This window comes from Momordica charantia, unplaced genomic scaffold (assembly GCF_013281855.1).
Source record: "Momordica charantia cultivar OHB3-1 unplaced genomic scaffold, Mcharantia_2.0 BLBB01000103.1, whole genome shotgun sequence".
NCBI lineage: Eukaryota > Viridiplantae > Streptophyta > Magnoliopsida > Cucurbitales > Cucurbitaceae > Momordica > Momordica charantia.
In genome coordinates, this window is record NW_028275259.1 from 35,354 (window position 1) to 50,702 (window position 15,349).

General features: G+C 35.1%; 1 protein-coding gene, 1 long non-coding RNA gene and 1 pseudogene across 3 annotated transcripts; 1 reads left to right on the forward strand and 2 right to left on the reverse strand.

Moving 5' to 3' along the window:
* Positions 1–275: 275 nt before the first annotated feature.
* Positions 276–1,331, reverse strand: LOC148207704 (uncharacterized). The gene is made up of 2 exons (XR_015787711.1): positions 544–1,331; positions 276–436 (listed from the first exon to the last, which is right to left on the reverse strand). It is a non-coding gene; the product is annotated as an uncharacterized LOC148207704 (long non-coding RNA).
* A 535-nt stretch (positions 1,332–1,866) lies between these two features.
* On the reverse strand, positions 1,867–3,299 carry LOC148207705 (glyoxylate/hydroxypyruvate reductase HPR3-like). The gene is made up of 2 exons (XM_088118332.1): positions 2,739–3,299; positions 1,867–2,515 (listed from the first exon to the last, which is right to left on the reverse strand). The coding sequence occupies exons 1-2, from the start codon at positions 3,198–3,200 to the stop codon at positions 1,994–1,996; spliced, it is 984 nt and encodes a 327-aa protein (XP_087974458.1). The 5' UTR covers positions 3,201–3,299; the 3' UTR covers positions 1,867–1,993.
* An 8,273-nt stretch (positions 3,300–11,572) lies between these two features.
* LOC148207706 (cytochrome P450 704C1-like) lies at positions 11,573–15,085 on the forward strand (annotated as a pseudogene). The gene is made up of 6 exons (XR_015787712.1): positions 11,573–12,009; positions 12,613–12,828; positions 12,915–13,207; positions 13,390–13,707; positions 14,233–14,436; positions 14,786–15,085. The product of XR_015787712.1 is annotated as a cytochrome P450 704C1-like (transcript).
* The last annotated feature ends 264 nt before the right edge of the window (positions 15,086–15,349 follow it).

Here is a 15,349-nt window from a genome sequence, read left to right on the forward strand (position 1 = left end):
GAATTATTGTTAGAAGTTTTAGGGATTACGAAACAGAAATTTAAGTTTAACACCGTACGTTGAAAACGATGCTTGTGCATTTTTATCGTATTTCTGGAAATGACTCAGACTGCGTTCAAATCGATAGTGATTAGCATTCATGCTACGGATGTGTATTCGTGGCACAAAGATGTATTAGGCGTCGTTTCTTTGGATTGAATTCGTTGCTTCATTTTCAGTGTCTCTACGGCAAATTGAGTTCCTTCGACACATATGAGAAATAGGAACGAAACGTATAAAGAGAAAATAATTGAATTTCTCAGAACGACATGTGTATAAGGAGTTTTTGAGAAAAATATAATAATAATGATAATCTACCCTCACCTTCACTTTACTTGATTGGAAGAATATAGTTACTGTTAGCATCTACCCTGATGTTTTCCTGGATATACGGGTCCTGAAGAGGATCATATAGGAGTTTAGTCACCACATTATCACAATATACTTGCATTATGTGTGTGTTTTTGTGTGCCATTCTCATTATTTTCCATGTACATTTGTTACCTTTGTTTTTTATTTATCCTTGAGCCATATCATCGTCTGCTTTGGGAAGTTACCTGGCATACGAGTTAGGATACTTCGCAATTATGGTTAATTACTTGTCTGTCTTTCAAGAAGTATAGCATGCAATTAAATGGTGATCTCAGAGTAAATTATGGGGAAAGTTTCTTTGAATTAATCGTTTTTATAAAAAGCACTATATTATGAGCATATGCAAGTATATCCCTTGTGATGACGTGATTTTTTTTGATTAATTATTCTCTGTTAATTTATTAGTACTCATCTTACGTTTCGTCGTGCATTCTTTTGATAACCTTTCAAGGGCAAGAGATCAATTAAAAGAAGAAGAAAAAATTTTGAAGGTTGAAAAGGAAAAAGACTTTTCTCACTCAATTGGGGGTTGAGAGTATTCCGGGCGGCCTTTGTGCCTGTTCTCAAGAAGTGACAATTTGGAAAATCCAATTTTGCTCCATTATGGCCTCTTCTCAGGCAATGTGGATGCTAAGGTGAATCCAACTCATTAATTTGGTGGGTTATTTATGAAAATTGACTTCACTTCAACATGTATCATATTCATGACAAATTATGGTCAAACTTATTTCTCTGTTTATGTTGGGTTTTAATTAGATATATAGCTCTGTTTGAATGACAGGGTTCTTCAAAACATGTATTCCACCTAGTTACTGATTATCTCAACATGAAACCCCAAAGTAGATATACCTTGGATGGATATCGCTATGACCTGCATCGCCTCAAGTATACGGACTATAGCCGTCCTCATCTGTGCCAGTGCCACTTCGTTAAATGAAACTGCTACCAGGTCTCTCTCTCTCTCTCTCTGCACACTGAAATTGACTAACTTGGTTAATAGCATGAAATGGAGCTGGAGAGATCGCACATCATAGTTAAATTTATTTGAAATCGATTTAATTTGTTTGTTCTCACAAGCCTTTATGCATTATAATGCGGTAGAAATAAATACCTTTCTAGCATGCAAAGAATTCTTCTCTCATTCCCTTATTTTGTCCACAATGCTGTTTTTTCCCTCTTTATTTTTTCTTTTTTCTTTCTTTTTGGGTGGGGGTTAGAAAAAATCCTGGTCTCATTCTTCAAATTTCAAAGAAGGAACTTGTTACTCCTTGACAAGGCATATCTCACCCCCCATCTCACCCCCCACACATTCTACTCTCTCTCTGATCTCCCGCAAAGAGCTCTAGAAGAAAAGCTCCTAGCTGGATAGTATAATCTCAAAAACAAGACACCCAGTCTTAAAGGGGTCTCGTCTCATCAGAAATTGGGGGAGAAAATAGAGAAAAACTTGAAAGATGATGGTGTTGATGGCTGCAACACAAACGTCTCGGTATAACCATAAATAAAGTTGAATATAGTAATACATTAAGGTAGCTCTGTCATAAAGTTTTTCTAGTCTCCCCTTTGATAAGTTGTATCTCTACTAATCCACAAAGGGAGACACCAACGGTTTGTTTGCAAAGAGTGCTTCTAAGTTGTCAGTTGCCAACTTAACCAATCCCTCCATAGATTCTTTTGTTGTGACAGCAACATGCGGCGACAACACTACATTATCAAGAGTAAAGAGCTGTTCGGGAATTTCAGGCTCATTCTCAAACACATCCAGCCCAACACCCCCAATCTCCCCCTCAATCAAACATTGAATCATCTCCTTCTCGTCGATGATTGCCCCACGACCAACATTGACCATCACTCCATCTTTTCCTAAAGCAAGCATCACCTCCCTGTTGATCATATGACGGGTCTCTTTAGTTAATCCACAACAAATTATGATGGCTTCACAGTTGGTTGCAAGTTCATATACATTGGAATAGTAGGAGTATGAAACTATTGGTTTTTTGGTCCTTGAGTTATATGAGAGTTTGCAACCAAAACCCTCAAGTCTTTTGGCAACTTCAGAGCCTATTTTCCCCAATCCAACGATCCCAATTCGCTTGCCGCTCAACTGCGAAAGACAAAATCTTAAGCATCCAAATTCAACTACACCTCTTACATGAGAGACTAATTAGTTATTTTAGTCCTACGACATGGTGAGGTGGAGATTCGAGCTTCTGGCTAACTAGTTAAAACAAATCAAAAGCATAAAGATGACACATCATTTCGATCTTTCTGCTACCGAGGCAATTGGAAATGAAGAGGAAATTGCAATTAGATAAAAACCAATGCACCTTTAATCCGAGAGGAGGATTCCCTTTGGTAGGCCAAAGCCCTTTCCTCACGAACCGGTCTCCCGCTGACACTTTCCTGAGAACGTCAATGAGTAATCCTACAGCCATATCGGCGACATCTTCAGAGAACAAGTTTCCTGCATAGGCAATGGCGACCCCACAGCGGCGTAATTCTGGCAAGTCCAAGTGATCGACACCGGCGCTGATGGTGACGACGAGTTTCAGCGACGGAAGGCAGTCGAGAATGTTGGAGGACACTGCAAGACGGTCACCGGGGCTGACGAGCAATGCTGGGGCGGATTGGGCATAAGAGGTGAGGAATTGGAGTAGTGGGAGTTTGGAAAACCATGGTTTGAGGAAATGGAATCTGTTTGGGAATTGGGATTCCAGAGATGAGAAATCTGCGGGGGGAGCTAGAACCAAAACTTGAGGAAGCTCGTCGGCCGGTATCTCGACTGCCATTATTGTACTTGCTGGCAGAGGAATCTGTAGTCTCTCTACCTGATGGGAGAAGTAGTAAAAGAAGCGACAAACAGGCTTTATTGAATAAGATGATGAAAGATTTTTTTCTTACCTGTTTGAGTACGATGAAGAAAGATTACGACAAAGGTTTATTTATTTATTTATTCAAATTCATTTACTTTTTGGATAAGGATATATATCTTAATTAGTTGAGGTGTAAGTTCAAGTTGACTAAGATAAAAGCTTATTCTATCTGGATGAGTTAAATCATGAATTTTATAACTTTGCTTTAATAGTTTGAAAATATAACGATTAAGACCCAAATTAAATAATGTCAAAAAAGGAGAAGTTTGACAATTAATACATGAAATATGTCGACATGAGCATAGTTCAACTGGTTTAAGTATATATCTCGATCAAAGGGTATGAGTTTGAAACTTTGAATCTCTATCCCACATGTTGTTGTACTAAAAAAAATACCCGAAATAGAGTATATTTCAAGTAGATAAACTAAAAGTAAAAGTTAATTATCTATCAGTTTTGATGGATTGACTTGGTGGTCAATGAAAATCAATATAAATAATAAAAAGATTTAGAGAAAATGGATTCAAAAGGTAGACTAGCTACTGCTACTAGACAGAAAAGTTCTTATTGAATTTTAAGAGGCGAGGATTTAATTTATGGTTGTATCACGAATACTTCTTTGAAGAAAAAAACAAACACACACCATCCAACGTAAAGGACATGGACAACACACAGCACCAAAGAAATCCTTCACATCATCCACTACTGTTTAGACTTTGGAGTTTTGGACGCATCAAATAGCTCCACGACATGGAATCCTCCCCCGTGAAATCTGAACCCTACGTGCACCCCACTCGCCTCTACGAGTTTCTAATCAGTGGGTCCCCACCAGGTACTCAAAAAGTCCCCTTTCTAGCCGTCCGATCTTCTCTTGGTGGAGCCCCTCCACCGTCGGATCGCAATAGTGGTGGCTCCGATCACATTCCTCCGGATGGCAGGGTAAATCTGGTCGTCCACCGATCGGAGCTCCGATTCCGTCCGTTGGGTTCGGTTGAAAAACGGCTGATTAAATATATGCCCCACGATTTTCAGTGGCGAGAGATCGGAATCCAGTGCTCGTAAAGCTGCGTTGGACGTGATGTTCCCGCCGGAGCTGGGTCGCAACGGTCGCCGTGGCCGTAGATGGAAGTTCATAATCTTTATTAATATTCTAGCTTCCATCTCAAAACCAATCCAGAATGTTTGAGTTTTTGGCTTTTATACCATATTAATATTCATGGTTTTCATTTCAAAATCAAGTAGCTCGTATCTATTAATATCTATTATAAATCATTGTTAGATCCCCTAACGTGGGATTCTTAACTATCTTTAACATACCAATAGAGTGAGGTGTTGTGATTTTGTTTCACAAAAAAAAACGGTAGCGGAGATGTTGTCTGATACTTGTATATCTTTTTTCAAGTTTTATTGGAAGGGTTTGGGGAATGTCCTTAGAAATTGTGAGACATTTGGTGTCGACAATTAGAGTTTTTATATTCGTGAATATCGGTCCAGCTTAATTAATAATTTCTAAGATAAGCGATTATCATGGAATTTGAAGTCATTTCCTCTTAATTAACCCTAGTCTCTTTGACCATGATGGTTCTTGGAGTTGAAGCAGTTAGAATAGCAACTTATATCTAGCTTTTCTAATTTACAATATTAGGCAGATTCCTCGTTAATGCAGTATAAGAAAATGGATATTTGGCGACGTATCTTTTGGCGATGACTACTTAACTCAAAGTTATCAATGATAGATGAGGAACATGACATGTGTTGTTTAAAATATTAGGTTATGGAAGATTTAAACATACGACACTCTAGGAGAAGTAGATATATTTTAATCACTGATTAGGCTCGAGTTGGCAGCCAGAGAACTTAGTTAGCGTTCACATATTTGGTCGATGTTATGTTTGTTTACAATTTATATCCTTATTTTTTTAATAATCTTTTTGAATAATTAATGAATAGGTTTCAATTAGGACTGCACGCTGAAATTTTAAAATCAACCAACTCGAGTTGGTTCCGTTGATTTGCACAACATTATATTGGTCGATTTGATATTTCATTAAAATTTAATAAAAACCTAGTTAATTGTTTTGATGGGATCAGTTTCAATTGGTTTAGTTTTCTTTTGATTTTGACTTTTTGAGTTGCAACGTGTAGGATGAGACTTTTGATTTTCTGATTATCGTAATTAACCAATTAAACTATACTCAAGTTAGCTTGGTTTAGTTGATTTTTTATGTGACGGTCCATTCAATTTTCTCTCTTTGATAATTCAAGTTTTTTCTTTCTAGTACAATATGTGGAGTAAACGATCCAACTCATAACCTTTTGATTGGAGATATATGTCAATTACAACGGAGCTATAATTCAGGTTTGTTGCGCTTAAATGTTATATTTTAGATTGAGACAGTTAATTATGATTTAGAAGAACTGTTTGGTAGAATGAGATGAGATGCAATAATGTTGAGAGGTTCTTTCCCCATCTAAAACAAAGTTTTTTTTTTTTAATAAATATCCAATTAGAAGGTCATGAGTTTGAGTCTCTCATCTCTATTGTACTAAAATAAACCGTTGTCTACCTTTTCAAGCTCCTCTTATTTTTCTTCAAAAAAAATCTTGTTTTTTCCCTTTTCTTTTTATATCTTATTTCCTCTTGACTATATAAACTTTATGTTTTTAAATAACATTAATTAGTTTAAATTGTTGGTATGTTTAATTAAATTTATAATTAATAAGGCTAATTAGAATTAATGGATAATAATGTATTTAAACTAATAATAATTGATTAAAATATATACTTAATAAATTTTTATTGATAAAATATTTCAATTAATGCAACTCAAAAATTATTAATTTTCATAATTATAATCCACTGCAAACATAATTCATAATTATAATTAACTATTCACTCTTTACTCTAGAGTCAATTAATTTATATTAACTATTTGTTATTACGTTTAATTGATCTAATAATTAGTTATCTATCCTACTTAGATTAGATTCTTAACATTAATCTTATAAACTAGACACAAAAATCATGTATTCTGATGAAATTTTGATAACTCCAATGCAAAATCAAGCATGATAATATATTATTTCAAGCCATATTATTGAAAATATCTCCAACCAACATCCAATAAAATTTTAACCATGTTTAAATAATACACTTTTGATCGATGTATTTCTAAAATTTTAGTATGGTACTTTACTCACTAAATTTCTTGAAATAAATTTAGCTATAAATAACAACTTTATTGTATATAAAGTTTGTGTTAAATTTTTACAAATAGGATTTAAATGGTTATTTTTAAAAATACATGAACTAAAATAGACGTTTTAAAAGTACATTGATCAAAATGGATATATTTACGGGACATAAAATAATATTTAAACCTTTAAACTAAAAGCAACCCTTATATGTCTTTTAATATATACCTTACATGCCTAATTTTATTAATACGATACCCAATCGCATACCTATGGCATTATTATGTTGTATCGTCTAATATGACTTTCATTGTACTTTCTAATCTTCATCTTAATGGTTGCCTACTTTCTAGTCTCCTTTGGACCCTATAAATTTTTTTTTTCTTGTCTTTTGGCTTTGAATTATGAAAGCTTTTTAATATCTTCTTCTTTATGGTTCGACTATCATCTTGTGGCCCGTCCTTAGGTTTGGCTATGCTAGATTTGCACCTTAATCATCATAGTATGAATGCACTAAATTATTATATCATTTTAATTAGAATAATCTATTCTTTAAAAAGGTTGTTTAGAGTAATTTGAACTCTACCATTGCCTACCAATCATAATTAATGAAGGCAAAATATGATCCACAAAAGCTAAATTGGATTTGAGGGTTGACAAATTTTATGAATTAAGGCTCTCGTTACTTCACACGGATGAGAGAGAGAATCAATAGACGAGAATCCAAATTTTCATTTCGTTTGATGATATTTACTAACCCTGTTTGGATAAGTAAAAAACAGAATTCGAAATCCTTGTTTTTTGTTTAAATATTTTTTATTCGAAATAAGTCTGATTTGGGAGGATTTTAAATTAATTGTAACAAATTTTGATTTTGTCCCGGTGAAAAAAACTTATCACTCTAACCTCCTTATTGGTAAATTGTACATCATCAACCAAATTAGTTTTAAAACTTGATTTGTCAGTAGTTCTTTTTTCTTTTTTTTTATTCTAATAACTATAAACAGACATTTTTTTTTTTTTCAGTATTTTTTATTGATTTTTTTTTGTTTATGATGTATTTTTTTTTCCTTTTTTAGATCTTTATATGTTTATGTTTTTTTGGTATATTTTTCTTTCTTTTTTTCTTTTACTTTTATTTTTTTACTGCAGATCATAAAATAACTATGATAAAAATAAAAAAGAAGCAATTGTTGCGAATAAATGAAATAATTGATTTTAAGAAATTTTTTTAGTATTTGAATTAAAAAATTTGTAAGTTTTTTTTTAATTTTAAAATAAATGTGACATTTACAAGTTTTAATTTTGTTGATTTGATTAAATTATTTATGTTTTCCAAGGTTGAAATTACTAGTTTATATTAAAATATTATATATTAATAATATAATATTCTACAAAATATTAAGGACATAATAGTAAAATGTTATACATTCTTTTCATTTCTCATAAACGTTCAAACAATAAATTTTAATTTTAATGATTTACATGATTTTTGATTCCAAACGCAATTAAGAATTTGAAATCATTCCCATTATTTAAAATCCTAAAATTTGAAATCATTTCCTACAAATTTCAGATGTCAAACGGAGAATGGTAGGAACAAAATCAATTGACTTTATAATCCGTTTTAGAGTATAATACAATTCCTCCTCTATAATTGTATCAATCTTATTTCTATACTCTGCTTGGTGTGTTCCACACTTTTCCACACTTTTATAATTATTACTTTACAAATTTTATATTTTATCTCTCAGATGAAATGAGTGAGACTTATTATTTTTTAATTAATTATTTTACATTTTTATTATTTCCGTTTTATTTATACTAATAACAATTTTTCTTCTAATAAAATTTTGTACAACTTCTATTACTTTATGTTATTTTATTATAAATGTTATAAATTTCTATTAAATTTTTTTAATTAATTAATTTTACTTTTTTATTATTAGTTAATATCAATAAATTTTTAAAATTGAATGGATTATTATTAAATATTATAACAATAAAGTTTAATAATACTTTATATTATATTAAATGATGGTTCTAATAAAATATTATTTTAATTGTTATAGTTTTATTTTAATTATTTATGATTTGTTAATATTAAATAAATTGTTATAATAAAAATTTTACTATCAATAAATAGTAATAAAATAAAATAAATTTTATTATTATTTTAATTAAAAAAGATTAGTATAATAATATAATTGTAATAGTTAAAATAGAAAAGAGGTATACTAGTAATTATTATGTATGGATCCCAATTCCAATTCCAATTCCATATAGTTTTTTAGACAACATCAAATGATTTTTGATTTCGATTCCAAAATATTTTTAATAAACAATATGAATAAATTCTCATTTCAATTATGGAAATATCAATTCTTCATATAATGTTTAAAATAAATGTGTTAGATAAGAAACAGTAATTCAGTAATAATAGAAACATTATGGAAAATTTAACCCAACCAAGTCGTTGTTCGATAATTAATGCTAGCTACCACCTTTAATATGTTAGAACATGAAAACCAACCATAAATAAATACAATAATTTACCAGAAAATTTCGGGAGAAAAACTATGGCCCACCAAAAGGAAAAATCTACTATTTCAAAGATATTACAATCACACGTCATTCTCTTCTTTATCTCAACTACCGAAGAAAAAAAAATCCACTTTATACCACTCATAGACTAGAGTTAGAAATACTATTTTAACTAAAGGTATAAAATTCAGTCATTAGTTACAACTAAGGTTTTAAACGTCGATGTCTCAATTTTATAGATATGTCGACAAAATGGAGTTGTCAATGAATATTTATGAAAAGCTTAAAAAAATTGAGCATTTCAACATTTCTTAAATAAGTTGAAAATAATTAATATTAATATTATGTCTATATTAGTGATATTTTTTATATATTTAATATTTTGTCTCGTCAAAGCAAACTTAGCTCAACAGTAATTGAAATACATCTTTAATTAAGAGATTGCGGGTGCGTGGACGGATATTTAATATCATGGTCACAACTTACCATATATTTAGACATTCAATTCTTACCTCTAATATTTGCCAAAAACTCAAGGCAAGCACCTTGAAATAGGGGTGTTCACGCTTCGGTTTGGAGGCCGAATCGAAACCGAAACGAAATTTAAAAAATTCAAAACCGAACCGAACCGAAATACACAGTAGAACCAAACCATCGGTTCGATTCGATTCAGTTCCAGCAGTTTTGCTTTTGAAAAGAATTGAACAAATATTAAAAAAAAATGAGCAAACTAAAAAAAATAAAAATGATAGCAAGTGGGCTGGTGTCACAACCATACTAGTAGAGAGTAGGTTGTGACGCCTACGTAGTGTGCAAGTGTCAGCGACATGCATACGTCGCCCATCGGGCCTTGTCGAGGGTCGAGAGGGAAGTGTCGTGATGCGACTTAGAAGGATGGTGCATCACATAACACACCATATGGATGTACTCAAGAATGCCTAGAGAAGGCGTATGCAGAATGCAAGGCGAAGGCGATGTCAGTGGTGTTGATGACAAGATCAACGGGGGCCAGTTGGGGCCCTAGGCCACGACCCTAGAAGTCGGGGTTCCGTAGAGAGTTTGGACATGCGGCTTTAGAGTTAGATGCATATAAGTGAGATATGCAAGCACACCAAGTTTCATGTCAATCGGAGTTCAGACGTGCGTTTTATGTTGGCGAGTGACTCCTCGCCACTTTGCACGTACACGCCTGCCAGACCAAGATTGCCTTAGAATGTACCTTAGGGGGAGGCATGGTGTTGGCTGTCCAACACCCCTGGGCCATGTCAGGGCCTAAGTGAGCCAGCCATGGCACATGCGTGTGTCATGGCGAGGGCAAGCGTCTGCGAGGGCAAGCGTCTACAAGATAAGTGTCTTGGGGGACTTCCTTAGAAGATAGAAAACTCGAGGATAGTGTCAGGCGGCACGGGTGTGCCGGCATTGCGCCTCGGTCCATGTGTTGGAGGTTGCACCACGGGGTCCCTATGCAGTACGGTATGCTCAAACAACACGGCACGAGCGCAAGAGTCGTCGTTCCTCGATAGTGTCCGGATGGCTGGAAGTCCGGAAGGTCTCGATCATAAAGACAAGTACATGGGTCGGTTCTCGGTATGCGTGTCCAAGTGAGTAGCGAAGCTCGATGACATCCTAATGCTCGGGGTGGCATCTTAAAGTACCGGTGGGCACCTGGTAAGTGAGACAAAACTAGTATTGGCCCGATAAGCGGCAAGACTCATCTCGGTTGCCAAGTTTAGTCATTCCTTGTCCAGAAGTCGGCAGGAATCATCCCGGCAGTACCCGGTAAGACCGTTTAGCCCGTTATTGACTAGTTTCTCGGCAGGAATGGTCTTAGAGGCGTCTAATGGCCCGATAAGCTAGTTTTGACATAGTTAAGCGGCAGGAATCTCCCGGTTGGCGTTTTAAGCTCGTTATGACCCTGTTATGGGTCAGAACTCATCCCGGTAAGGTCCTAGCTCATCGTAGGAGCGGGACGACCGAGTGGCCGAGACCTAAGATGGTTTAAAACAAGTTGCGACGTCGCGTTTAGAAAATCTTGGCCTAGAGTAGAGGCAAGGTAGAGAGTGCTGTGGGGCTTGACCTAGTGTAGAGGCAACGGCTAGAATCGCGATAGAGTTTAAATGCACGTACGGGCGACGTGCATTGCCGAGACAAGTTATAATTCCGCTGCAAGTGAAGCTCGGTCGAGGAAGAAGAAAGAACCTCGCCTAAGGTCTGACGAAGCCACAAAGGGCGCGAAAAAAGTAGATTGGGACTAGAGTTCCTCTTAAGGCTGGCCATGGTCGAGCTTAGATCATGACGCCGCACGGTTGAAAAATGTACGATCGTGACAGCTGGCATGCACTCAACCACTGCCACCATTGGGCAGTGTACACTGTCAGCCAACCAAACCGAATCGAACTGCCAAACCCCCAAATCAAAAATTCGATTCGATTTCGATCTCGAATTGGTTTTGTCGGTTTGGTCTGTTTCTTCGGTTTCGATGTGCACCCGTGCCTTGAAAGATCTCTCAATCCTCCTATGTAATATTGGAAAAGGGAAAAATAACTGGGTGGGTCACTGTTTGTACTAGCTACTCACGAATAAATCGATTTTATCTCTGAGTTCAAAAATGGTCATTCGATTTCCTTTATTTAGATCGATGGCCGAAGAACAAAGATGTCCGCCCCTGAATTATCTGTTGGCTCACCACCATGATTTCCCTCAACTTTCTCTCAAACCCCATCTCAATCGCAGCTCTATACTGCTGATTTCCATTTCTGTAAGCCAGATTATAGCTCGAAAACTGAGGGCCAAGAAGTATCATCCAATTGCAGGAACTGTGTTTCACCAGCTCCTCAATTTCCACCGATTGCATCATTACATGACAGATCTTGCTGGAAAGTATAAAACATACAGGCTTCTCGGCCCCTTCAGGGATGAGGTTTATACTTCCAACCCAGAAAATGTTGAGTATATTCTCAAAACCCACTTCGAGAATTTTGGCAAGGTATGGCATTCGTCTCTTTACCTTCTTTTTTTTTGTGTGTTTTAATAGCTGAAATCACTGGAGACTCTTGAGTTCTTGATCCTGGCTGGAAAATAAAATTGGCAATATTGAGACTGCATGCTCTTTTTGACTAATTGGAAGGCCTTTTTTGGCTCGCATCATTTAAAATTTTGTTTTCTAGTGCATTTACAATAAAATTTGGGTTTTGCCAAACATAGCTCAACTAGTAGCAAAGACGACCCCAGGGGTCGTTGAACTCAAAAAACAATGAAAACGTGTTTTTCATCCTGTTGAGTGCACAATTGTATCAGAGAAGTTTGAGGATTCATGATAACTGATGAATAGAACTTCAAGGAACAGGGTGGCGTGGATTTTATTTTGATATGATAATTGACAAGTTTGAGGATACATGATTGATAAGATTTTTATATTACAATTTCTGTTTATATGTTTAAGGATTCATGATAACTGATTAATGTATTTTAGTTTTCTACATGAGAAAAAGGTGACTGGTTTGCATAAAGCCTGAGCAGAATTTGGCATGGATTTTTATTTTATATGTTGTAGAAGGGCCATGATTTGACTGAATTGCACTATGTTCAGGGGGAATATAACCACAAAATCCTTAAGGATCTTCTTGGTGATGGGATTTTCACAGTTGATGGAGAGAAATGGCGTCAGCAGAGGAAGGTTTCAAGCTACGAGTTCTCTACAAAAGTTCTAAGGGATTATAGCAGTGCCATCTTCAGAAAAACTGCGGTTAAACTAGCTGGTATCGTGTCCGAAGCTGCTATTTCGAACAAAGTCATCGATATTCAAGTAGGTTAAGAGTCCAACTCGACAGTGATTTCGAACATGGTTCCTGGTTGAGACACCAATAGATTCATTCCGTTACTTCTTTGCAGGGTCTACTTATGAAATCAGCTCTAGATTCAATACTTCAAGTGTCATTTGGAATTGATATAGAAGATAGCATTCAAGGATCAGACGAAGAAATCACGAAATTTTCCACTGCTTTCGACACATCAAGTTCAATGACACTTTGGCGATATGTTGATGTATTCTGGCCAATCAAGAAGGCTCTGAATATTGGGTCAGAAGGTACCTTAAAAAAAACATGAGCATTGTTGATGAGTACATATATAAGCTCATCCACAACGCACTCGGACAGAGGGACAAGTTGGGCAACAACACTGCTGTAAGTGAACTTGTACTTTTGCTGTTATCTTTCTTGAGAATACAACGTCACGAATACGTCGTGGAGTAGAAATGCTTTAATTACTAAGTTATGGTTAGTTGGTCGAGAAAAGATAATGTAGTGAATTTATCTGTTATCTTGTTATATATGAAGCCTAACATTATCCTTATATGGGAATTTAGGTGAGAAAAGAAAACATCGTGTCGAGGTTTTTGCAAGCGGAAAACTCTGATGCAACATTTTTAAGAGATATTATCTTAGTTTTGTCATAGCTGGAAAGGACACGAGCTATTACTCTTGCTTGGTTCGTTTACATGCTTTGCAAGCATCCTGAAGTGCAGGAAAGAGTAGCTAGAGAGATCAAGGACGTGACGAATGTCGAAGACAGTACGACTTCTGCCGAGTTTGCAGGAAGCTTGACTGAAGAAGCTCTGGAGAAGATGCAGTTTCTCACTGCAGCTATAAATGAAACTCTTAGACTCTATCCTCCTGTTCCAGTGGTACGGTATTTCCTCTTGAAATCTCAACACATTCATTGCTTCCTTCAAATAACTCTCATATAATTTCAACTCACTAAAAGTGCTTTTTAAGTAAATAAGATTTTTCTATAAGCATTGTTTTGTATTGGGAGATATACTAAGTATTTCTAGTGAGTTGGGGATGAATTTTTAGAAAGTATGTTTAAGTAAAGCACCCAACTTTGGGAAGAAATAGTGCTTTCTAGATGGTTTTAGAATTTCAAAATCATTTTTCACTGTGTAATCAAGCACCATAGTAATTTCTCAAAGTACTTTTAATGGGCTAAAAAACATACTTTACCCTCTCAAAAGTTAATCAAAATTAACTTGTGTCATTCGTCAAGCGAGCACGACACTCTTCAGTGGTAATTGACATATATGTCCAACCAAGAGATTGTAAGTTCGATTCCCTACTCCATATGTTGTACTAAAATATATATATATATATATATATATATATATATATATTAAATCACTTTTGATTACCTAACCGTGAATGATATGTAGGACGCAAAGATTTGCTTGTCTGATGATACACTGCCGGATGGATTCAGTGTGAGAAAAGGAGATATGGTGGCATACCAACCATATGCAATGGGTAGGATGAAATTTATATGGGGCGAGGATGCCGACCAATTCCGACCTGACAGGTGGCTCAACGGAGATGGAATTTTGCAGCCTCAGAGCCCTTTCAAATTTACCGCCTTTCAGGTATGCAGCCTACCCATTTCGGCCAACTCTCCCTCATCTTTCTTTGGTAGGGTGGGATGTATTTCCATGGTGCTCGCACGTGTTTGGTCTAAATCTTCATACCCATTTCATTTTCATATTTTGATTTGGTTTATAACCTTTCAAATGACAGTAGCAAATTAATGACCACGACTAAAATTGTTTCTTATTCAAAATTCATGGACTAAAATAGATCATTTCAGAGCTCGAAGGGTAACAAAATTAGTTTTAAATCTAGATATTCTCTATACATATATAAATAAAATCTTTTTTCCTTTTTTTTTTCTTTTTTTCCTTCTGAATGAATCTGATGGGTTTACTCACATTACAGGCAGGGCCACGCATTTGTTTGGAAAAGAGTTCGCATACAGGCAGATGAAGATCCTGTCATCTATATCATTGAGATTTTTATTTTCAAAATGAGTGATGATAACAAAATTGTTATGTATAAACCAATGATCAATCTTCTCATAGATGGAGGCCTTCAAGTTTATGCTATTCCTAGACCTCCATACTAGTTCACTTCACTACCATATTTTATCAATACATCTCTCCTTAAAAGAATACCCCATGCTTGTAATTGCATTTAAAGAATAATAATAACAATCAAGTAATTGCTATTTTTAATTTACTTTTACTATTGTTATAGTTTCAAAAATGTTTAATAAAAATAAGGCCAATTTATCTGAGGACGACAATTCTTTTTTTGCTGTTCTTTCACTTGGCAATTTATGTCTAATTGTTTACCTTCAAATTATTATTTTCTTTATAAAGTTGGTACCATTCCTGCCTCCATGAGTACCTCCCTGCTACTCATGAGTCTGTCTTTCTGTGGGATGGGGTTGGGGACCATCCAAAACGGCATGGAGAATCCTCGTTTAGATTCCATGCAAGG

Excerpts from the sequence above, each read along its gene's own strand:
- LOC148207705 (XM_088118332.1), bottom strand. The coding sequence starts at position 3,200 with ATGGCAGTCGAGATACCGGCCGACGAGCTTCCTCAAGTTTTGGTTCTA. Across the intron at positions 2,516-2,738 it reads ATCCTCCTCTCGGATTAAAG|TTGAGCGGCAAGCGAATTGG; the intron begins GTGCATTGGTTT and ends TGTCTTTCGCAG.